Source organism: Hipposideros armiger, unplaced genomic scaffold (assembly GCF_001890085.2).
Source record: "Hipposideros armiger isolate ML-2016 unplaced genomic scaffold, ASM189008v1 scaffold_113, whole genome shotgun sequence".
In the NCBI taxonomy this organism is placed as follows: Eukaryota; Metazoa; Chordata; class Mammalia; order Chiroptera; family Hipposideridae; genus Hipposideros; species Hipposideros armiger.
Genome location: NW_017731463.1, coordinates 3,225,992 through 3,243,905, shown reverse-complemented (window position 1 = coordinate 3,243,905; position 17,914 = coordinate 3,225,992). Strand labels below are relative to the sequence as shown.

Here is a 17,914-nt window from a genome sequence, read left to right as displayed (position 1 = left end):
ACTAGATGTATAAAAAGCAAAATAAAAGTTTTAAAGTGAAATCAAAATATCATAAACAAGCTTACACTATGTAAAAATTGCCTCATCCTATATAGCATTAACTTGAGGCATAAATATTTTCACTAATGAATTAGCCAAGGAAAAGAGTAGTCCAATGAAGAAATTTTGCACTGAAATGCTTAAAATGTACAAATATGTACCATTTCAATTATAAGCTACATATTAACACACAGCTCCATTACTGCTTTGAAAAACTTAACCCATAATATATAGATCAATTCATGTATATTTGAAATTCCATCATTAAAAAAATAAACAGTTCTGCTTAAGTAATATTCAAATATATGCTGCAAAACAAACACATCATCTATCTAATAAAATGTAAATTGTATTAAGAGGTCAGTTTTGTGAAAAAAAGTAAATTCCTAGAAATTAAGTGAAAATTATGCTCTCGATTGAATTTATTCTGTGTCATCTACAGTTATCGAGTACTCACCCTCCCTTCATGAATCGGACATAAAATCACTTTATTTTGAATTATTTACCAGTATTTTAGGCAATCAGATTCTTTAGGGGAAAGGCAAACCAATGACTCAATTCAAAATTCTTATAAGAAAAAGGGAGATCACTTTATAGGAGAAAATATGTGGCAAAAATTTTAACCGGAGCAAATGTGAAGAAAAATGTGAACCTATATTCATAACATTGCTTTTATATTTTGAAGAAGTATCTCAAGGTTTAATTTCATTGCATATGCTTTTATTAAGTAAAACCAATCAAATTTATAAAATTTTCTAAATTCTTTTTAAAAAGATAAAAATTCAAGCTTTTTTCATTGACATAAAATTCATAGCAGGTTTTATTAATAAAAGCAATCTAAACCCATGTAATTTAAAATTGGACTCTTAAGGTTTTGATTGATTAAAAATTTAAAATTTATAAAAAATATTTTATCAGAAGAGTTTGTCAGATGTGTTTTTAAAAATTATTGTGATGCTATATAAAAGCAAAAACAAAAAAAACAAGAAAGCTTAAAATTCAAGAGCAGAGACATTCTTTTTTAACTCAATTTCAATTTTATTACTCATCTCCAAAATACCCTATGTCCTATAAATCATTCTTATGTAATATATATAATGTAATTTAACATAGGGATTTTGAACACAAAATAAGAATTCTAAGATGTGCTTTCTCTTTCATCTTCCTAAAACATAATTTCTAAATAATTTCTCTTCATGTGGAGTAAATTTCAGAAACAGTATCCAATTTACCCAGAAAGTTTGTTAATACTTTCCTGGGCATTTTTTCCCTTTGTGTAATCTGTGCTTGATGGTAGTTTGGTTACCTGGATCCCTGCTTCTGAATAGCATGGAAAGAATACTGGTAATTTGATCACTTCCATGGTCTAATTTGCTAGAAAAAAGAGAGAAGTATTAGCGAATTGCTAGTTTAATAGAAGCTGCTTAAATCACCGTGAAGGAACTCTTCATTCTTAGCAAATTGCGTTTCAAAAACATACTGGTAGGCTTGTTTTGGAAAATTTGTATGATAAGAACATAAATTAAAAAACCACTCAGTTTAACATCACTTACAGTCACACACAGATGCATGAAATGTGCATACACATACACCACACACACACACATTTTTCCCCTCCACAAATACGTATGAAAAAGAATAGGGAAATGGTGCTATGATTATTTTTACAAATGGACTAATTTAAGGAATTCAGAGACTACTGTTTATATTTATCAGCCTAATGTGTAATATGCTTATTTTATCTTTTAAATAGAAAGGCAGGAAAAAGTTTTGGATAGTTTGATACCAACACCTGAAACATAAATTTTACAGAAAAAAGACAGAGGCGCTGAAGCAATGTTGCCAGGTTGCACCAGAGAACTGAAAAGCCGTTTCTAAGGGCGCTGCTAGGTGAACACAAGAGCTGATGTCGTTCACGTTCTCGAATATCAGTTTTCCTAAAACAGCATATGGACGTAGGACGGAAGGTAAAATATTTAAACTCCTTAATAAAGAACGGACCTTCATTTATCTACATTCTGAACGAGACTAACAGTTCTGCTTTTCTAAGCAATGAAAATACAATTAGTTTTCTCTGGTTTATGGATTTTTCTGCCTATATATTCACGAAGTCTTTTAAACAACAGGATATTCATTCTTCCACCCCCTTCCTCAATTACCTTAACGCAAGACCTTCTTTCAGATGTGGAAATATTTGCAGGACTGCAGGACAAAGAACTGAGACATTTTCCCAGAGTTGATGGGGGGGGGGAAGGGGGGGAAGGATTTGCAAAATTCTGTTAAGAGTAGGAAGAGACTAAATGACAACTTTAAATCTGCCACAATCATTTACTAATGTGCTGCTATATCAAATAAGTCTAATTTTTTGACAGCACCAAATTAGATTTATTGCAAAAACTGCTGCATAAATAGCATATGGCTATGTTATACCACCTATTTCAAATCCTGGTAATGTTCCCCCTCCCCCTCCAAAACGAATAAATTGAGCCAAGCTACAAACCTTCTGCAAAAAAAGAAATACACTAGTTCAAAAACAGATGTAGGAGATCTGGATTGCTTTGTTAAAGTAATAGTTTTAGCATGAATGTCCCAATTCTATATTTAAAAAAAAAAGCAAACCACATGGCTCCTTAAATAAGTTATTAAATTTAACAGGTCAGTTTTTTGCTTCCCTTTCCTTCAGAATGACTTAACTTTTGTTTTAAGGTTCTGTGCTCTGAATTCTGCCTAACACTTTGATGTTCACTCCACAGTTACACAGGGAAAAAAAGAAGGGTGACTGGGTCTGAATCAAACATGGCTTAAATCGGTTAGGAGACATGATTAAGCATAAATGCATGTCTCTGATGGTTGTTTTGTGGTTTTCATTTGTGAAAGGCATATGGGGTAGAAATCATATCAAAATGTCTTTTCTAATTTTAACTGTAGCCTTGATGCTGCAAAATCTTCGGTGTGTAAAATATATAAAGTGATCATTGTACGTCCACACTCTACACATTAAGACGGCAGAGCCACCCAAACGGCAAACATCAAAGTTCCGTGGAAGCTGGGATTGAAAAGGCACGCCACAAATTCCGAGGGGGACATGTCTTCCTTTCTCAGCCTCTCTGCCCTGAAGCCCACCCCCACTCTCCACCGTGATACAATGCAACTCCATTTTTCTCTCTGAACAAAAGTTTCAGTTCTCCTGAAGACGGGAAAGACATTGCAAGGTCTTATCTCAGACCAATGGGCACACCACTGCAAACATCATGGCACGCGGCTACCCCGCAGACTCCCTCTCTGTGGTCAGTCTTCCCAGCTGCCCTATCTGTTACTGTCTGATTAGTTCTGCTAAGGAGCCCCTCCCCTGCCAGCTTTCGGTGCCATCTGTTCTACACAAGATGGCTGCTGCCCAGCAACCTAACACTGCCCTCCTACCTGGCACCCGGCTACCATCCTTACCCCAAAGTGCTAACACAGGTTCTCACTGCTGGCAGAGTCAGGATTTCATTACTACTACTTTGACAAGTGCAGGGTTGTTTGTAATTTCTCTTTTATCCTGATTTTGATTGTACAACCACCTCCCACTGATTCAGTTTGCTTCAGTTTTGTTGCTCACAGATTTTACTCTCCACATTAATCTCCCTCTGGCATGTTACTGCATCTGTTCCCTTTTTTATTATTAATTTTCAAATTCCCACCATTTTTGACAAAAAGGAGGTAATCTACACTGTGTTTCTGCCCATTTCATTTTCTTTAATTTGGAAGATAAGTATGAAAGCATGCCAAAGAAGTTAATTCTCCGTTAACAGTTTATTTTCTGGCACCCCTAAGCCTTTGTATATGAAAAACAGATAGGAATAAATGTTGACTGAATCACAACAACATAGTTGCAACCATTCCTGAATTTAATGAAAAGCAAACATATGAAACAGCATCTAAAAAGTTTATTAGTTACACGAGTTGTCTCCTGTTTTCTCCCACTTTTAACAGATAATCTCTTTGTGCAAGTCAGCCTGAGTGTAGGACTGGGGTTCTTCTGTAGTTCTGACATAGGGTCTATTTCCCCTATAGAAGACTTTTATTATTCCTTAATATCATTACCATCTTTCCTCAACTCAGATGCTGTTGACTAATTCAATAGTGAATGATTCTGAATAAATGCCTCACTTCAGAAATGGGTTAAGAACTGTCATCAGCACCACAAAGCAGAGCTGATTCCATGAGCTCTTGTTTGACAAACAGTTAATATCCAAAATGGCAAGTGGCCTTCCTCTAAAGACAAAGGGGGCACTGGAGAGTTAGACAATAGGGAGTTATCTATTTAACAATGTACTCCCTTTGCATCCCTCATCTGTCAACACCGCCACCTTGGCAAAAAGGACTTGAGTGCTGCTTGTGCCTCAACTGCCCTGGAGTTTTCTAGGTCGAGCATTGCATTTAACTGCTACTTATTTTACGTGAATTCATATTCAAAGCATTAGAGGCCCTGGAGAGATGGGCAACGCCTCAGGCTCACAGAAACCTGAATGAGTATCATTGATTTTCATTCTCGTACATTCCCTCAGAAAATCACAGTTCAGGTCTGTAGGACAGAAAGTGCGGTAGGGGATTGTTCCCAAGGTGACAGAAGATGACCAGAAACACAAGTAGGACCAGTGTCAAGATCAAGTGATGCCCCATCTGCTGAACCACACCGCAGATCAGTTACCAGAACACAAGCAAATCTCGAATAACTGCCAAAAGCCACTTCGGGTGCCTCATCTTGAACACCCCCTACCTCCACACTTTGTCTGTATTCCAACAGTGACTTGCTACTTTATTTTATATACTTCCTTTGTTGGTGTGGTTATATTTATAACAAAGACTCCCTCAACACAGGGTGCATTCTTTTGACAAATCTCCTGGTGAGAATGAGGCTTCTTGGAGATTGACACAACGTAGGTGTCAGAGGGACGCGTCACTTAGACACCAGTGTCCTCGCTGGAGGAATCTCTGTGATGCTCTGCCTGTTTCTCCCCACCCTCCCTCAGGTGACCCAGGCCAGCTGCGGAGAGGTTGTGCAGAGCCAAGGTGGGGTGGTCTTCCCCTCAGCTGGACACTGGCTTTTCGGGCCACTTGCAAATGTTTTCTGACCCATTTGGTGCCCACTCTGAGTTCCTGAGTTCAGGGAACTATATTCTCTGCTCAGCCACTCTAACACATTAAGGAGCTTAATACAAATGTGTTTACTAGAATTGGGCCCTGGTCACCCAGGAACAGTGTCCAAGATGGCCACTGAGGGGACTGGAGAATCTCCAAGCCTCTACTTTTCCCAGAATCCTTCAGCTTTAACCCAGGATTTATCCACCAATGAGTCATTGTATAATGTACCTGCAGGTATCGGGGAAACTGTAAATAACAAATGAGTAACGCCTAACGATTGGTCTAATCCACACATCCCTTTAGGAAGAGGTGTGTAAGAGGAAATTAAACATCCAGCTGATGAATTTCTTTTCGTACTTCCCTTACCCTAAATTGATATTGGAGAACAGAACTTTCTTTTAGAAAATATCCCTTCTTAGGGCTACCAGGATTACAAGTCTATGGGTTTTTGTTTTCTCCTATTTTCACTGAACGTGATGTTCATTGTTGTTGAGCGGGCAAGTGGGGTGGGCGATTCTTTCTGTTTCCTCTGGGCTTCTTGAGCAAATGAGTTGGCTGCTGCCACCACCATGCTCCAGGCTGTGGGCCTGGGTGGCAGGGGAGACGAGTTTGTCCCCAGCATAGGCTTTCATTGCACACACATGTGGGCTTCCCAGAACTCAGAGGAGTGAGCCAGGGAACGGTAAGCAGAACCTGCAGAGGCACACTCCGCAGCAGCCTGGGACTCTAACCTCTCCTGGCTCAGGCCTCACGGAGACCAGGAGACCAGGGTTCTTAGCCCGTCAAACAGGTGGAGCAGAGCGGGCTCAGGCCACGTGGCATCCACCAGGGCAAAACGAAATGCCTTTTCTCTCCGGGCTCCCTGGCAGCCTGTGCGCTCTGATACTGGGTGAGGGAAGGAAAAGAGGACACGATTTAAAACAGCACCAAGGCCATCTATTTTGAGACCTGATGTTGGTTACACATACATCCATTTAAAATTATTTTTGACATGTTCTCTGCCTAATTTATTCATGAAAGGAGCACAAGAAAAAAAATGAGCTTAACTTTTAAATGGAAACTTTCGACTAAAAATTCTTCAAGAAACTCGGGAGTAGAAAAAAAGACCAAGTTCACTGTGGAATAGGAAGAATGTGTCAATGTCACACTGTCCTCTTCAAACGAAGAGGGACGGGAAGCTTGGTCTTCCGACCTATAAGCTGGGTGTCACGTGACGATGAGTGTGGTTCCTTCTTAATTTTCCCGAACAATAAAGAGGAGAGGCAAACTGATTCTGCATTTACAGAGAACCCGCTCCACTTCGCCTGATGCCAGACATGGTGCTGGAGACACAGAGATGGAAGAGGCCTGATCCCAGGCCGTGACCTGGGCTTTTACAACCATAACAAGGTTTCTGTTCAGCTCTGAAATACGTTTTTGTGCTTATTGGTGAATATGCGTTTCAAGCACAGGCTCTGGAGTCCGATGGAGCCAGTTCAAAGCCTGCCTCCTCCGCGCTGTCCTTCCCCCTTCCGGCGGTGTGGCTTCATGTTCTCCTTTCTCAGACTCTGTGTCCTCGGACTTGGGTATGGCAGCGTGTCTCAAACGTCTTGTGTAAAAAAAATATACATATACATGTATATATATATTTAAATTTTTCTAATCCTAGGCAAAGCTTTGGTTTTATAAAATTAAATCAAAAGTCAATAATGTAGTAACTCTATATGGTGTCAGGTGGGTACTAGACTTATTGGGAGGATCACCTTGTAAGTTACATAAATGTCTCATCACTGTGTTGTACACCTGAAACTAATATAATATTGTATGTCAACTGTAATTGAAAAATACATTTAAAAAATGAATGACTGAAAAAAAGTGAAAAGATACCCCAAATAGCCTGCTGATCATGCACATGGATATTGTGGCGATTTAAAATTGATGTAAGTTTCCCTCAACACTCAATTCTTGCGCTTATCTTGTTGCAGACTTGTAACATGCAGCCCACCATGGAGCAGTGTTGTAGGAAGCCGGGCACAGGGCATGGCACATGCTGCACGTTTATTTAGGCACCCTTTCCACCTCTCTTTTTTCTATTCTGAGGGTTCTCTAAGTAAAACCACAAAGTGACCCGGTGCAGATGTGACCATGCCTCCTTGGGCTTACAACATGTTGCCAGTGGAGAAGATCGCTCTCAAACCAACACGGGCAGAGATGTCCTCTTGTTTCCCCTCTCCACTCCAAACCATTCCTTCGTCAAAGGGAAATTGGGGATTGCGTTTATAAAAAGACAGTAGAGGAGGCACCTGTTGTGTCATTTACCCAGGATCCCTGGCACCCGTCCCCCAGTAAGATCGCCTCCCCTCTTAGTGCAACTCTCTTCCCTTACTCCTGGGGCTCTGTGGAGGCTGCCACCCCCTGCCCCCCGAAGCATGTGTGTGCACGCACTCAGCTTTGACATGTGAACTGAAGGTTTTGAACCTGGAAGTGGAGGAGCTAGCAAGTCACATTCTTACAGTTTGAAGTCAAGGGCATCTCCTTTACTTTCAGTTCAGACTGAAGGATGTGACTCCACAGGGTGGAGGAGCCTGAAAGAACGAGGCAACATTCAGACAGAAGTCAAGCCCTGCAAATGACAGAAATGACAGTCCACGGGTGCTGCCTTGAGTCCCTGCTCCAAGAAATCCGAGGCCAGCTGGGCCTGCATTTCGCACGATCTGGTCATCAATCGGATCAGTTTCCCCTTTTCAGGTTTCTGTTACTTCAACCAAAGAGTCCTGACTGACACTGCAATCTCAGAGGTCAGGCAACTAAATTCAAGAAAGCTTTTACGAAAGTGATTATGTGGGAGCTGAATGCTCTGGAAAAGCAGCCTTAATGACCTCTCCCCAAGTAAGCCACCCATCATAACAGGACAACCTCGGGACGCCTCTTTTATACGCTTTCGCACTTTCAGAAAGATAGAAATACTATATTCAAGTTGCTATCTCCCTGAGTCATAGGTCAGATATTCCCATTTGCATCACCAACGTAGGTCAGAGCATACGACTCATGCTATGGACCTCGCTTAGAGTCCTGCTCTGAGAAAGTCTTTGAAAACATTATGTAAAACGGGAAATAAAAATTTGAAAGGGAGCCCTGCTAATATAAGCTGGAGCCTACAGGTTTAATGGCAGGTCGGGCTCCCTTTGACACTTCGTGCAATTCAATTTCTAAATTCTCTGGAAAATAAACAGAAGGCTTCCTCTAGTAATTCTCCCCCACATTAGAGCTGAGAAAAAGATGCAGGATTGTGCTTCAAAGGAATGTGTGTTGATAGATGTACAGTAGGTATGGAGGAGTTAATAACAACCACAGAGACATCCAGAAATGGCTGTTTTGATGCCACATCATGAAATGATCGGCCCAAATGGTAGTCTTGTCAGAGGGATTTAAACCCTGTAGCGCTTTAAAGATGTTTGGGCAGATCAAAAACAAATAGCATGTGAGGGAATTTCCACTTTTTCATAAAAGCCTCTCTTTCCTTGTGGAAATGAAGATAGTAAGGAGAATGAGAGCTGTATTAGAACCCATGGGGCCAGCCAAGTGGCCCGTTGGTTAAGAGTTGGCTTGGGGGCGCGAGCTCTGAGTGGTGGGGCCTCTGGTTTGGATCCCACATTAGGGCCAGTGACACTGTGCCCTCTACAGCTAAGATGGTGAACAACAGCTCGACCTGGAGCTGGGCTGCTGTGAGTCCCTGGCGATGGCATAGGCTGCAGCCCCTGCTGCAGTGGGCTGCCATGAGCTACCGTGAGTGGCCGGCAGCCAGCGTGAGCGGCCATCCAGTAGCTGGTGACCGATCTGCCTCTGCCGAGAAGAGCACAATGATCACAATACCAACATGGGCCAGTGAAGCAACGTCCTCCACAACTAGACTGAAGAACAAAAGGACAGCAACTTGTCTGTTCCCCTTCCCTGATTCCCCAACGCTGTTCCCTCCCCAATTCCCCAATAAAATAAAAATAAAAAAAAGAAAAAAAGAACCCGTGAAATGACCAAGGCAAATGATGAGCCACAAGGCAGTTTCTTAGGAAAAGCCCATGCAAAGACCACAGTTCACTTATCCATATTTATATCCCAGTATAAGAGGGCAGCTAACACTTTCCATTATAAATTTATGTTACTGGTTTTCTCAGCTGTCTTTTGGGAACAATTGCGTGAATCCATTTCCCTTCTAATTCACACTGAATTACAGCCTGACGCATAACAGCAGAGGCTTTGTAGGCAGATTGCCGGATTCGAAATCGGCTTCCCTAACATGTCAGCTGTGTGACCTCCAATGAGTCACTTGACTTCTCTGTGCCTTAGCTCCATCAGCTGTAGAGCAGGGAAAACACAGTCTACCTTACAGAGCTACTGGGCAGACAAAATGAAAGGCACTCGGCTCCATGCCTGGAACACAGCGAGGTCCAGGGATGAAGGCCACTGCCTGTAGCTGCAACCACGATCCTTTTTAAAGAGCTGCTACGTGTAGCATCCTAAGATGAATATATTCTTAGCCTCAGACACGGGCATGTTGACGAGTAGATATTTAAATGATAGGTATTTCACTTACTCTCATGTGTACACGTGCACCTCCCAAATGCCACTTCCCCCTGGAAGTTCCCACGGAAGACCCCTCATTCCCATTTCCCTACATCCAAATTCTACCAAGGTCAGTAAGAAGTTGCCTGTCCCTCGGTCCCTGTAATGCGTTATCTGGAATCTCCCTTCTGGATCTTTCACTGATCTTACCAATATTTCTATCTACATCTATATCTATCTATATCTATATATCTATCTATATCTATAGCATCTATAATCTCAATACTGGGTTTTGAATGAACAGCCATAAACTTGCAATATATTATATTAACCATTCCTATAATAATGATTTCTTGAGCCCCAACTCCTTGCAAAGGACTGAGCTAGGAACTCTGAGAAATACAATATTAATAAGACCTTTCCCCCAACTTGAAGCATGCGACATTCCAGAAGAGAAGAAAAGCAGGTACTACCTAAAAATGCATCTGTTTCAGTTTCATTTTTCCTGTTTCGAGGCCTTCATTCAGTGTGTAGTAAGTGCCCTCAGCTCTAAGCGGGCAGGAGGTCTCAAAGGGAGCAGGGGTCATCGGGGAGACTACAGGAGAGCCGTCAGGATTTCAGGGAGGCTGGAAAAGGAGGTAAGATTACAGTAGGGCTAGAAGAGGTCAAAGGGGTATTCTAGGTGTGGAGAACAGTAAAAGGGGAGAAAAGTCCAAAAGGGCAAGGGGGGCTGCATCTGCTTCAACCCAGCTGGAAATCAGCATGCCAGAGGATGAAATTGGTGGTGAGGAAATAAGACCGGGTGGCTGGGAGCCTTCAGGGAGCCCTCAGTGCTGAGTGGTCTGGGCTTCTGTGATAGTCAGCACGGCACCATGGAAGGTTTGCAGAGCAGGTGACAGAATCAAGGCAGAGCTTATGAACGTTCCCTTGGCAGCAGCTGGCGTAAGAGATTGGAAGGACGTTAGGAGATTATTTTCATCAGCCTTACGAGTGATCAGCCTAAAGTACAATGAATGTAAATGGTGGGTAGAAGGACTTTTCCATTAAACATCCCTGAAGTTCAAACTAAAGCAACATCTTAAACAGAGGATGCTGCAAGCAATTTAAATGGCTAAAGTCTGGAAGTAGAAGCTTAATAATGCATTGTGTTAAATCATTGTTAGGGGTCGGCCGAGTGGCGCATTGGTTAGGAGTTGGCTTGGGATGCCAGCTCTGAGCAGCAGGGCCCCAGTTCGGATACCACATGAGGGCAGGTGACGCTGCACCCTCTACAGCTAAGATAGTGAACAACAGCTCGATCTAGAATCGCCGGCGACAGCATAGGCTGCAGTGGGTCTGGCTGGCAGCTGGCGTGAGCTTTCGTGAGCTGCCAAGAGCTGCCGTGAGTGGCCATCCAGTGGCCAGTGACTGATCTACCTCACCCGGGAAGAGCACAAGGATAATACCAACATGGGCCAGTGACGTGACGTCCTCCACAACTAGACTGAAGAACAAAAGGACGGCAACTTGTCTGTTCCCCTTCCCCAATTCCCCAATGCTGTTCCCCTTCCCCAATTCCCCAATAAAATCTTAATTAAAAAAAAAAAAGAAATCAGTTAGAATAATTGACTACTGGAGCTAGAAGGAAACAGAAATCATCGAGTGAGTCTAACCTCATTTTCTAGGCAAGTAAGCAGGTTCAAAGAACTAAGCAATTAGTCAAAAGCTGCAAAGACAGAGAATGCCTGGGGAAGATAGTAAATTTCAGTTTCCTCAACCCTAGGCTACCTGCAGGCCCCCCAGGAAAAGTGTACGGTTTTAATTATTTCACCAAAACCTCTTTGACTCACTCTTTGTTCTTTTCTTATACACTGGAAGCCCCATTTCAGCCTCGTTGCCTCTTCTTCCATATTACTTTAAACACATGGGCTTCTCTGGGTGTTTCTCCCCTTCTTTGGCTACAATATCTTTATGTAAACCATCCAGACTTTTCTCCTCACACTATACCTACACTGGGCATTCCCACTGGAGTTGCAAAAGAAAACACGTTATTTTCCTCTGTCCCTGCTTTTAAGTTCCCTAGTTGGGTTAGTGGATCATTCAGTTAACACAGGCTAGAAACTTTGGAGCCACCTTTAATTCTGGCCTCTTATTTGTCACCATAAGTGCCTCTGGAAGAGGCTGTTTCCTTTCCATTTTACTGGCACAGTCACAACCCAGTACTACTGCTGTACTTATATTCTAAGGGGGGTCCTGCCAACCATCTCATCCTTAAAAAAATCTATTTGCCCGGTGCCCTTCAATTGCCTTCTTTAAATACACATCTGAACCCATCCTAGTTAAAGCTCTCTTGACTTCTCACTTGAATTTAATGGCCTCCTCACTGAGGGGTTGTAAATTTCTTCTGTAAAGGGACAGACAGTAAATATTTTAGGCTTTGAGGGCCATGGTCAATTCTGCCACAGCAGTTCCATACATAATAGTAAAGGATAATGATGGTTCTGCCCAGTAAAACTTTATTTATGGATGTATAATTTGTTATGTATCACAAACTATTATTTTTCTTTTGTATTTTCCCCCAATCATTTAAAACTAGAAAAACCATTCTTAACTCATGGCTCATACAAAAACAGACCATGGGGCAGATCTGGCCTGTGGCTGCAGTGGCCGGTCTTCCTGGTTCTGCATTAACTCTCCAAGTTCAGTCTCCACACTGTTGTCAGGGTCCCCACCCGAGTCGGCCATGCTGACAGCCCTGCTTGAAACACATCAAGAGTAACTCATTCTCAGAGTAGCCAGAGCCCTGGGCCCTTCCTCCGGTCCCTGACCCTCTTTCCAGGCCAAACCCTTAACCTGACTGTAGAGTTTACGTTCTCTCCCATCTTCATGTCTTTGCATATATGGTTCCTTCTAACGGGGGTACTTGCCCCGCTTTTTTCCACTTTGAGGACTGGTATTCATGAACTCACTCATCAAGGTAACTACCCAACAGGTCCTCCTCCAGAAAGCTTTCCCTGGCTATCACCTTCACCTCCAGTGAGGACTGATACAATTCTCCTTTCCACGTGCCCCTGTGGTAACACTTCCTCCCATCATTGCACTATTATCACACCTATCATCATTGCATATATAGATCTGGCTCCTTAGTACAGTGTGAGTAACCTAAGGGGAGGATCTGAGTCATATTTTATCCCTATGCCAAGGCCAAGCAGTGTTCTTAAAAGATAGTAGGTGCTCAATAAATATTTGTCGAATAAGTGGATGTTATGCTTCCCAACCAGGTCCTTCAGTAAATGCTGAATTTTGATTTTCCATTTTAAGTTCAATTAGACAATAAAGGAAAATACCAAAAAAGGGATAGGTTATTCTTCTTTAGGCTTGATCTACAGATTTCTACTCCAGTTTTTAAATTTTCTTGGCCTTATTTCATCATTACTTTGTAGCCTGATTTTCATGTTCAATTTTGAAGTTTGTTTAGAATATGCCATTCAAAATGTTTAAGACTAAATGAAGAGCTACCTGTGTGGGGTTTCTTTCTTTCAGCTGGTATACACTGAAAAGGAAAGACATAATGTTTCTCAGCCACACACTAGAGTCTACTGAATCAATAAAGAATCGCAAGAAGAAGCAAGCTCTATAAAAACCAAAAAAGCATATCAGAAATATTTAGCCACACAACCAAGTCGCATTTCCAGTGCAAAAGAGAGATATATACATAGCTCCTTGCATTTTTACTATCATCTTTAAATTTACAAATGTGGATTTTACAAAATATGAACAGAGACTAAGTGTAAAATGCTTACAAAAGAGTACTACACTTAGAAAACAGGCAATTAAGTTTTATTTTCTGCAAAACTGGGATAAATTTTCATAGACTTGGTGTAAATAAAGCTCAATAGAAAAAGCTTTCTACGGAATCAAGCAAAACCGTTTTTCTTAAGAACAAAGGAATTAGTTACCACTAGTCCACTTTCCGCAGTTGCTGCATCTTAATATGCTCTCCTTGCAAGAAATTGATCTTGTCAGACAGTACAAATGGATACTGCACAGGAAAACTCTCCACGGACTATGACTTCAGAAATTAACTCGGAATAAGACAGAATGGCAAAGGGGGCAAAACCGGCATTAATATTTATTTTCTGAAGCTCAGCTACACTGAGACATTAAAAGCTGTCTGATTTCTGTGGTTTAGTAGTGCTTAGCACACAAATGGTTGTATCTCAATAGAAGTCTGACAGGGAAGAAAAACTATTAACTATCATGATGAAGCTAAATTCTGAAACTTCTAAGATTAAGTAACCATAGGGACTCTGCTAACATTACATTCTCAGATCTACAATGACAATGCTTTACATGGGCATTAAAGGAATAGCTATTATTCTGCAGGATTAGGCAACTTTTTTCCATAAAAGTGTTTTATCTTTTGGGATTTTTCCAGCTATCACACGCGTATAAATGATTTATTTTTCTTTCTTTGTTTCCTTTCTTTCTCTCTCTCTCTCCTTTCTGCTCTTTTTCTTTCACTGTTTAAAAGGGAAGTTGGCAAACCATTTGGAGTATTATCATAACAAAATGTTTTTGAAAAAGTTTGATTTTAACAGAACTAGGGGCATCTTAACACTAACCCAAAACTTTGGGAGGTTCACCAACCTCTAGAATATTTTTTTCTCCGAATGCAGGCTGTTCAAGTGGTGTTTTTCTCCATCTGTTATCATACCGTGCTCAGAATTACACTGTCATATTTAACGTAAAAGGGATCGTCCCCTTTCATAGTTTAAATTCAACATATTACTATGATTAGAAGATCAGCGTTTTTCTAAATTATGAACCAAACCAAATATCATAAATTTACATGTGTATTTAGACAAAGTTCTCTTTAAAAGCTGAAAACCTCCCAAAATTGAACAAACCCAAAGACTTGACCTGAAAATTGAAAAATTGTACTAAAACTGAAAGTGAGAAGAAACCACTTCGTATGGCCATGTGAAATACCTATCATCTCAGTTTGCTTTTTTTCTGTGTGTATTTACGTGTATGTGTGTGTGTTTTCAACATAGCAAATTATACAATGTTTGCTACCTAAAATATTTTATTGTAATTTAGGGCTGAGTTATATGTTTACTAAAGTTTTATGACAATGATGATCATTATCACAATATCTCATGGCAGAAACAATGTAATTTGAAAGCATGGTGGTGTAAGCATTATAGTTTAAACATGAACAGTGCCAATCAATTTCATCTCTAAATTTTATACCTCCTTAGGACTCAGATGCCTTATTTTGTATCAGTTCCATCTCAATTTGAGTCTCAGGATGTCTTTTACTTTGGCTCTTTCACCACTGACAGTATCTGATTATTTTCCTAAATATACTATTCAGATCCTTCAGTTCCACATTTTTATTAGACATATAATTAACAAGAGAGGTAGCGGCGGTGGTAGGAGAAAGATGTCATTTTGCTTGTATTGCTAGAGAATCACCTAAATATTTGAGCATTATAGATGAAAGGTTTTGTAATACACCAGTAATTCCCTGCCACACTTATCATTCACATGTCTGGGTGTTTTGCTTGCCACATCTCCACTTTTCCTAATATGCCTGAAAGCTGTGTGTGAAGTGAATGACTAAGAAGAACTCTAGCAACTGTTTGGAAGCCTGTGGCAAAAATCAGCGGAATGAAATTGGTGCTACGGTGCATAAAGGGATTAGGGAGTACCTGGTGAGGTGCAGTTGGTGCTCGGATTCGCCCAGCAGTTCTGTCAGTTTCAGGCACTCCTCTCTGGCCCGGGCTGCCTTCTGCCGTTCCTGTTCCAAAAGCTGCTTGCTTTTGCTCAGTTCTAATGTCAATTTCTCTATTTCCTTAGGTAGAGGGAAGAGGGGGAGAAAAGCATCCATGTAAAATACGTATACTTGACTTCAAAATTGTCTCATTTCTGTTTCGGCCGTGAATTTTCATGTGATAAAAATTATTAGAAAATTTAGGCTAGCTTCCACTTTATGACAAAGGGAATTAACAAAGCCAAAAATGCACATTAGAGAGGTTTTTTTGGATCGTAGGATGAAGTCTAATGTTTAAAGTGAGACGATTAAATAATTTTAATCATTTTAGTCAAAATGGATAATCTGCTCTTTCATTGTAAGGCTCAGTCCCTTGAAAAAATATGAAGTTAAAATATCACTGCTTTTAAAATGTAACATTTTTGTTTGTGAAATTAGATCAGACATATGTAGTGATTTACATCAAATATATGGCTCTTTTCTGAAAGGTATATTTATTTGGATATTTTAAAAACCAAATTAAATGGTAAAATAATTTCTGATGTCTTTCAGAAAAATATGAGGTGTAAAAGAAAGTATCATGATAATTCTCAACATTATTTGGAAAAAATAATTTAGAAAAAAAAATACAGCATGAGAGCCTTTAAGCATTTAGAGTATATAAGACTTCTGAGCTTTTTAAAATAAGAATAAATTAAAATTGTATTTTAAAAGACAACAAAACATTCTCAGATTAATAAATATGAACATCTAAAATGCATGAAAATTTATGTTGGTTAATTTTTTAGTCTCAGGATGAAATCATCCTTATTTTACTGAAATGTAAATATTTCAAAGCAAAAATACCTTACATAGAACAAGTTTTAAATAATTTATACATTAAAGTAAAAATATTTATTTGTTATAGAACATCTATAAAAATTTTAAAAAGAGATAATTATTCGGATTATTAAAACAAGAAAAACAAAAAAAAGGAAAGGAAAGGGTAGAAACATTTTGAAATTCAGCATGAAGCAAGAAGCAATTGTAATACAAAAAATACAAACCCCTTTTAAAAAACAAAATCATGTCTAAATAAACTGTTTTAAAGTTAGTATTTAAGTACATTTGAAATTTCCTCATGTCATTACTCAATATTCAGAACAATTTCCAACTACATGTAATACATCAGGCAAGAAAAACTACATAGCTCATGTTTTACACTTATTGCATTATAAATATTCAGTTTATCCCCATCAAAACTATATATTACCAACAATACAATGAAACAACTTATTACAAGTCCTCAGTATTGTTTTATGTTTAAAAAGCTATGTAATAACGAGTACGTCACTTTCATTCAGAATAGATTTTCTACATCTTTCAGATTAGAATATTAATCAAATCTGTTTCTTTAAAATAGTTTAAGCTGTTAAAGTTATACCAATATATTTCATCTCATGATTAAATATAATTCAAGATATGAAAAAATCACAATAGAAAAATCTATTAAGTTTTATTTGTCTAACATTTGTGAAATTAGCAAAAGTAGAGAAGTATAGAATTGAAATTGTATGTTGACTTTAAAACGTTAAAAATGAATTCATTATTTTTTTATACACTGTGTAATATGCAAGACACTACTTAAAATTATGCTGGACTCCGAGAGTTTCCATCTCTACATCCAGGAGTTAACAATTCAGTTGGGTAAATGAGACATGCATACACAAAAAGACTATTAAAATACAAAGCACACACACAAAAAAATGCATATTAGGGAAGATCTGTCCTTTAACAGGACAGATTAAATATATTAACATGGGAAAGAAGGTAAAGGCGCATAAACTCATGGAATGATCCTGTAGATTAGAGCATATTATGTAAGGTCTTGAATTCTAAATTAATAAAACTGTTATTTTTCTTATATATAGTAGTGGTTTAGTATGCAATACAAGAGAAGCTGAGCTTAAAAAAACTGGATCAATGTGCATGATTGATTTAAGATGGCAGCGACTGGCAATATAGAGAGTCCACAGAAAGATGGCTGAAATATTCCAGACATGAGGAGTAGAGACATATTATTAAAACAGAAATATAACGAAAACATGGTGAGTGTACAAAAATGAAAGGAGAGCTATCAGGAGACATCAAAGATGACTCCAGAATTTTGAATTAAGAGGATACAAAAAACAGAAATAGAAAATGTACAAAATTCTAAACTTTCTTTAAAAAAATGCAACAATTTTTATAAGCACTATTTATCAACAACATATGGAACCTTACATTGATAATTAGGTTTTAAGTATAAATCAGCTGCTTTCTTAATGTCATATAATAAAAACTCAGAGGCTTCACTGGAAGATAAGTCAAACGGAGGTAAAGAACACGGGCCCAAGAGTCAACACAAATCAGGGTTTCACACACAGCTCTGGCAGTCTCCAACTCTGTGACCTTGGAGAAGTTATTCAGTTT

General features: G+C 39.4%; 1 protein-coding gene across 6 annotated transcripts in view; it reads right to left on the bottom strand.

The window, feature by feature from the left end:
* The window catches only part of SDCCAG8 (SHH signaling and ciliogenesis regulator SDCCAG8), a 222,945-nt gene that overhangs the window by 106,462 nt on the left and 98,569 nt on the right, over positions 1 to 17,914 (bottom strand). For 4 of the 6 annotated variants that reach the window (XM_019647572.1, XM_019647577.1, XM_019647574.1 and 1 more), the window contains exon 13: positions 15,402 to 15,544. In XM_019647572.1, coding sequence (XP_019503117.1) covers positions 15,402 to 15,544 — 143 coding nt within the window. Of the gene's footprint in view, positions 1 to 3,819; positions 6,755 to 10,477; positions 10,643 to 15,401; positions 15,545 to 17,914 lie in introns of those variants that run through there. The other 2 variants (XM_019647576.1, XM_019647578.1) reach the window with 2 other exon arrangements.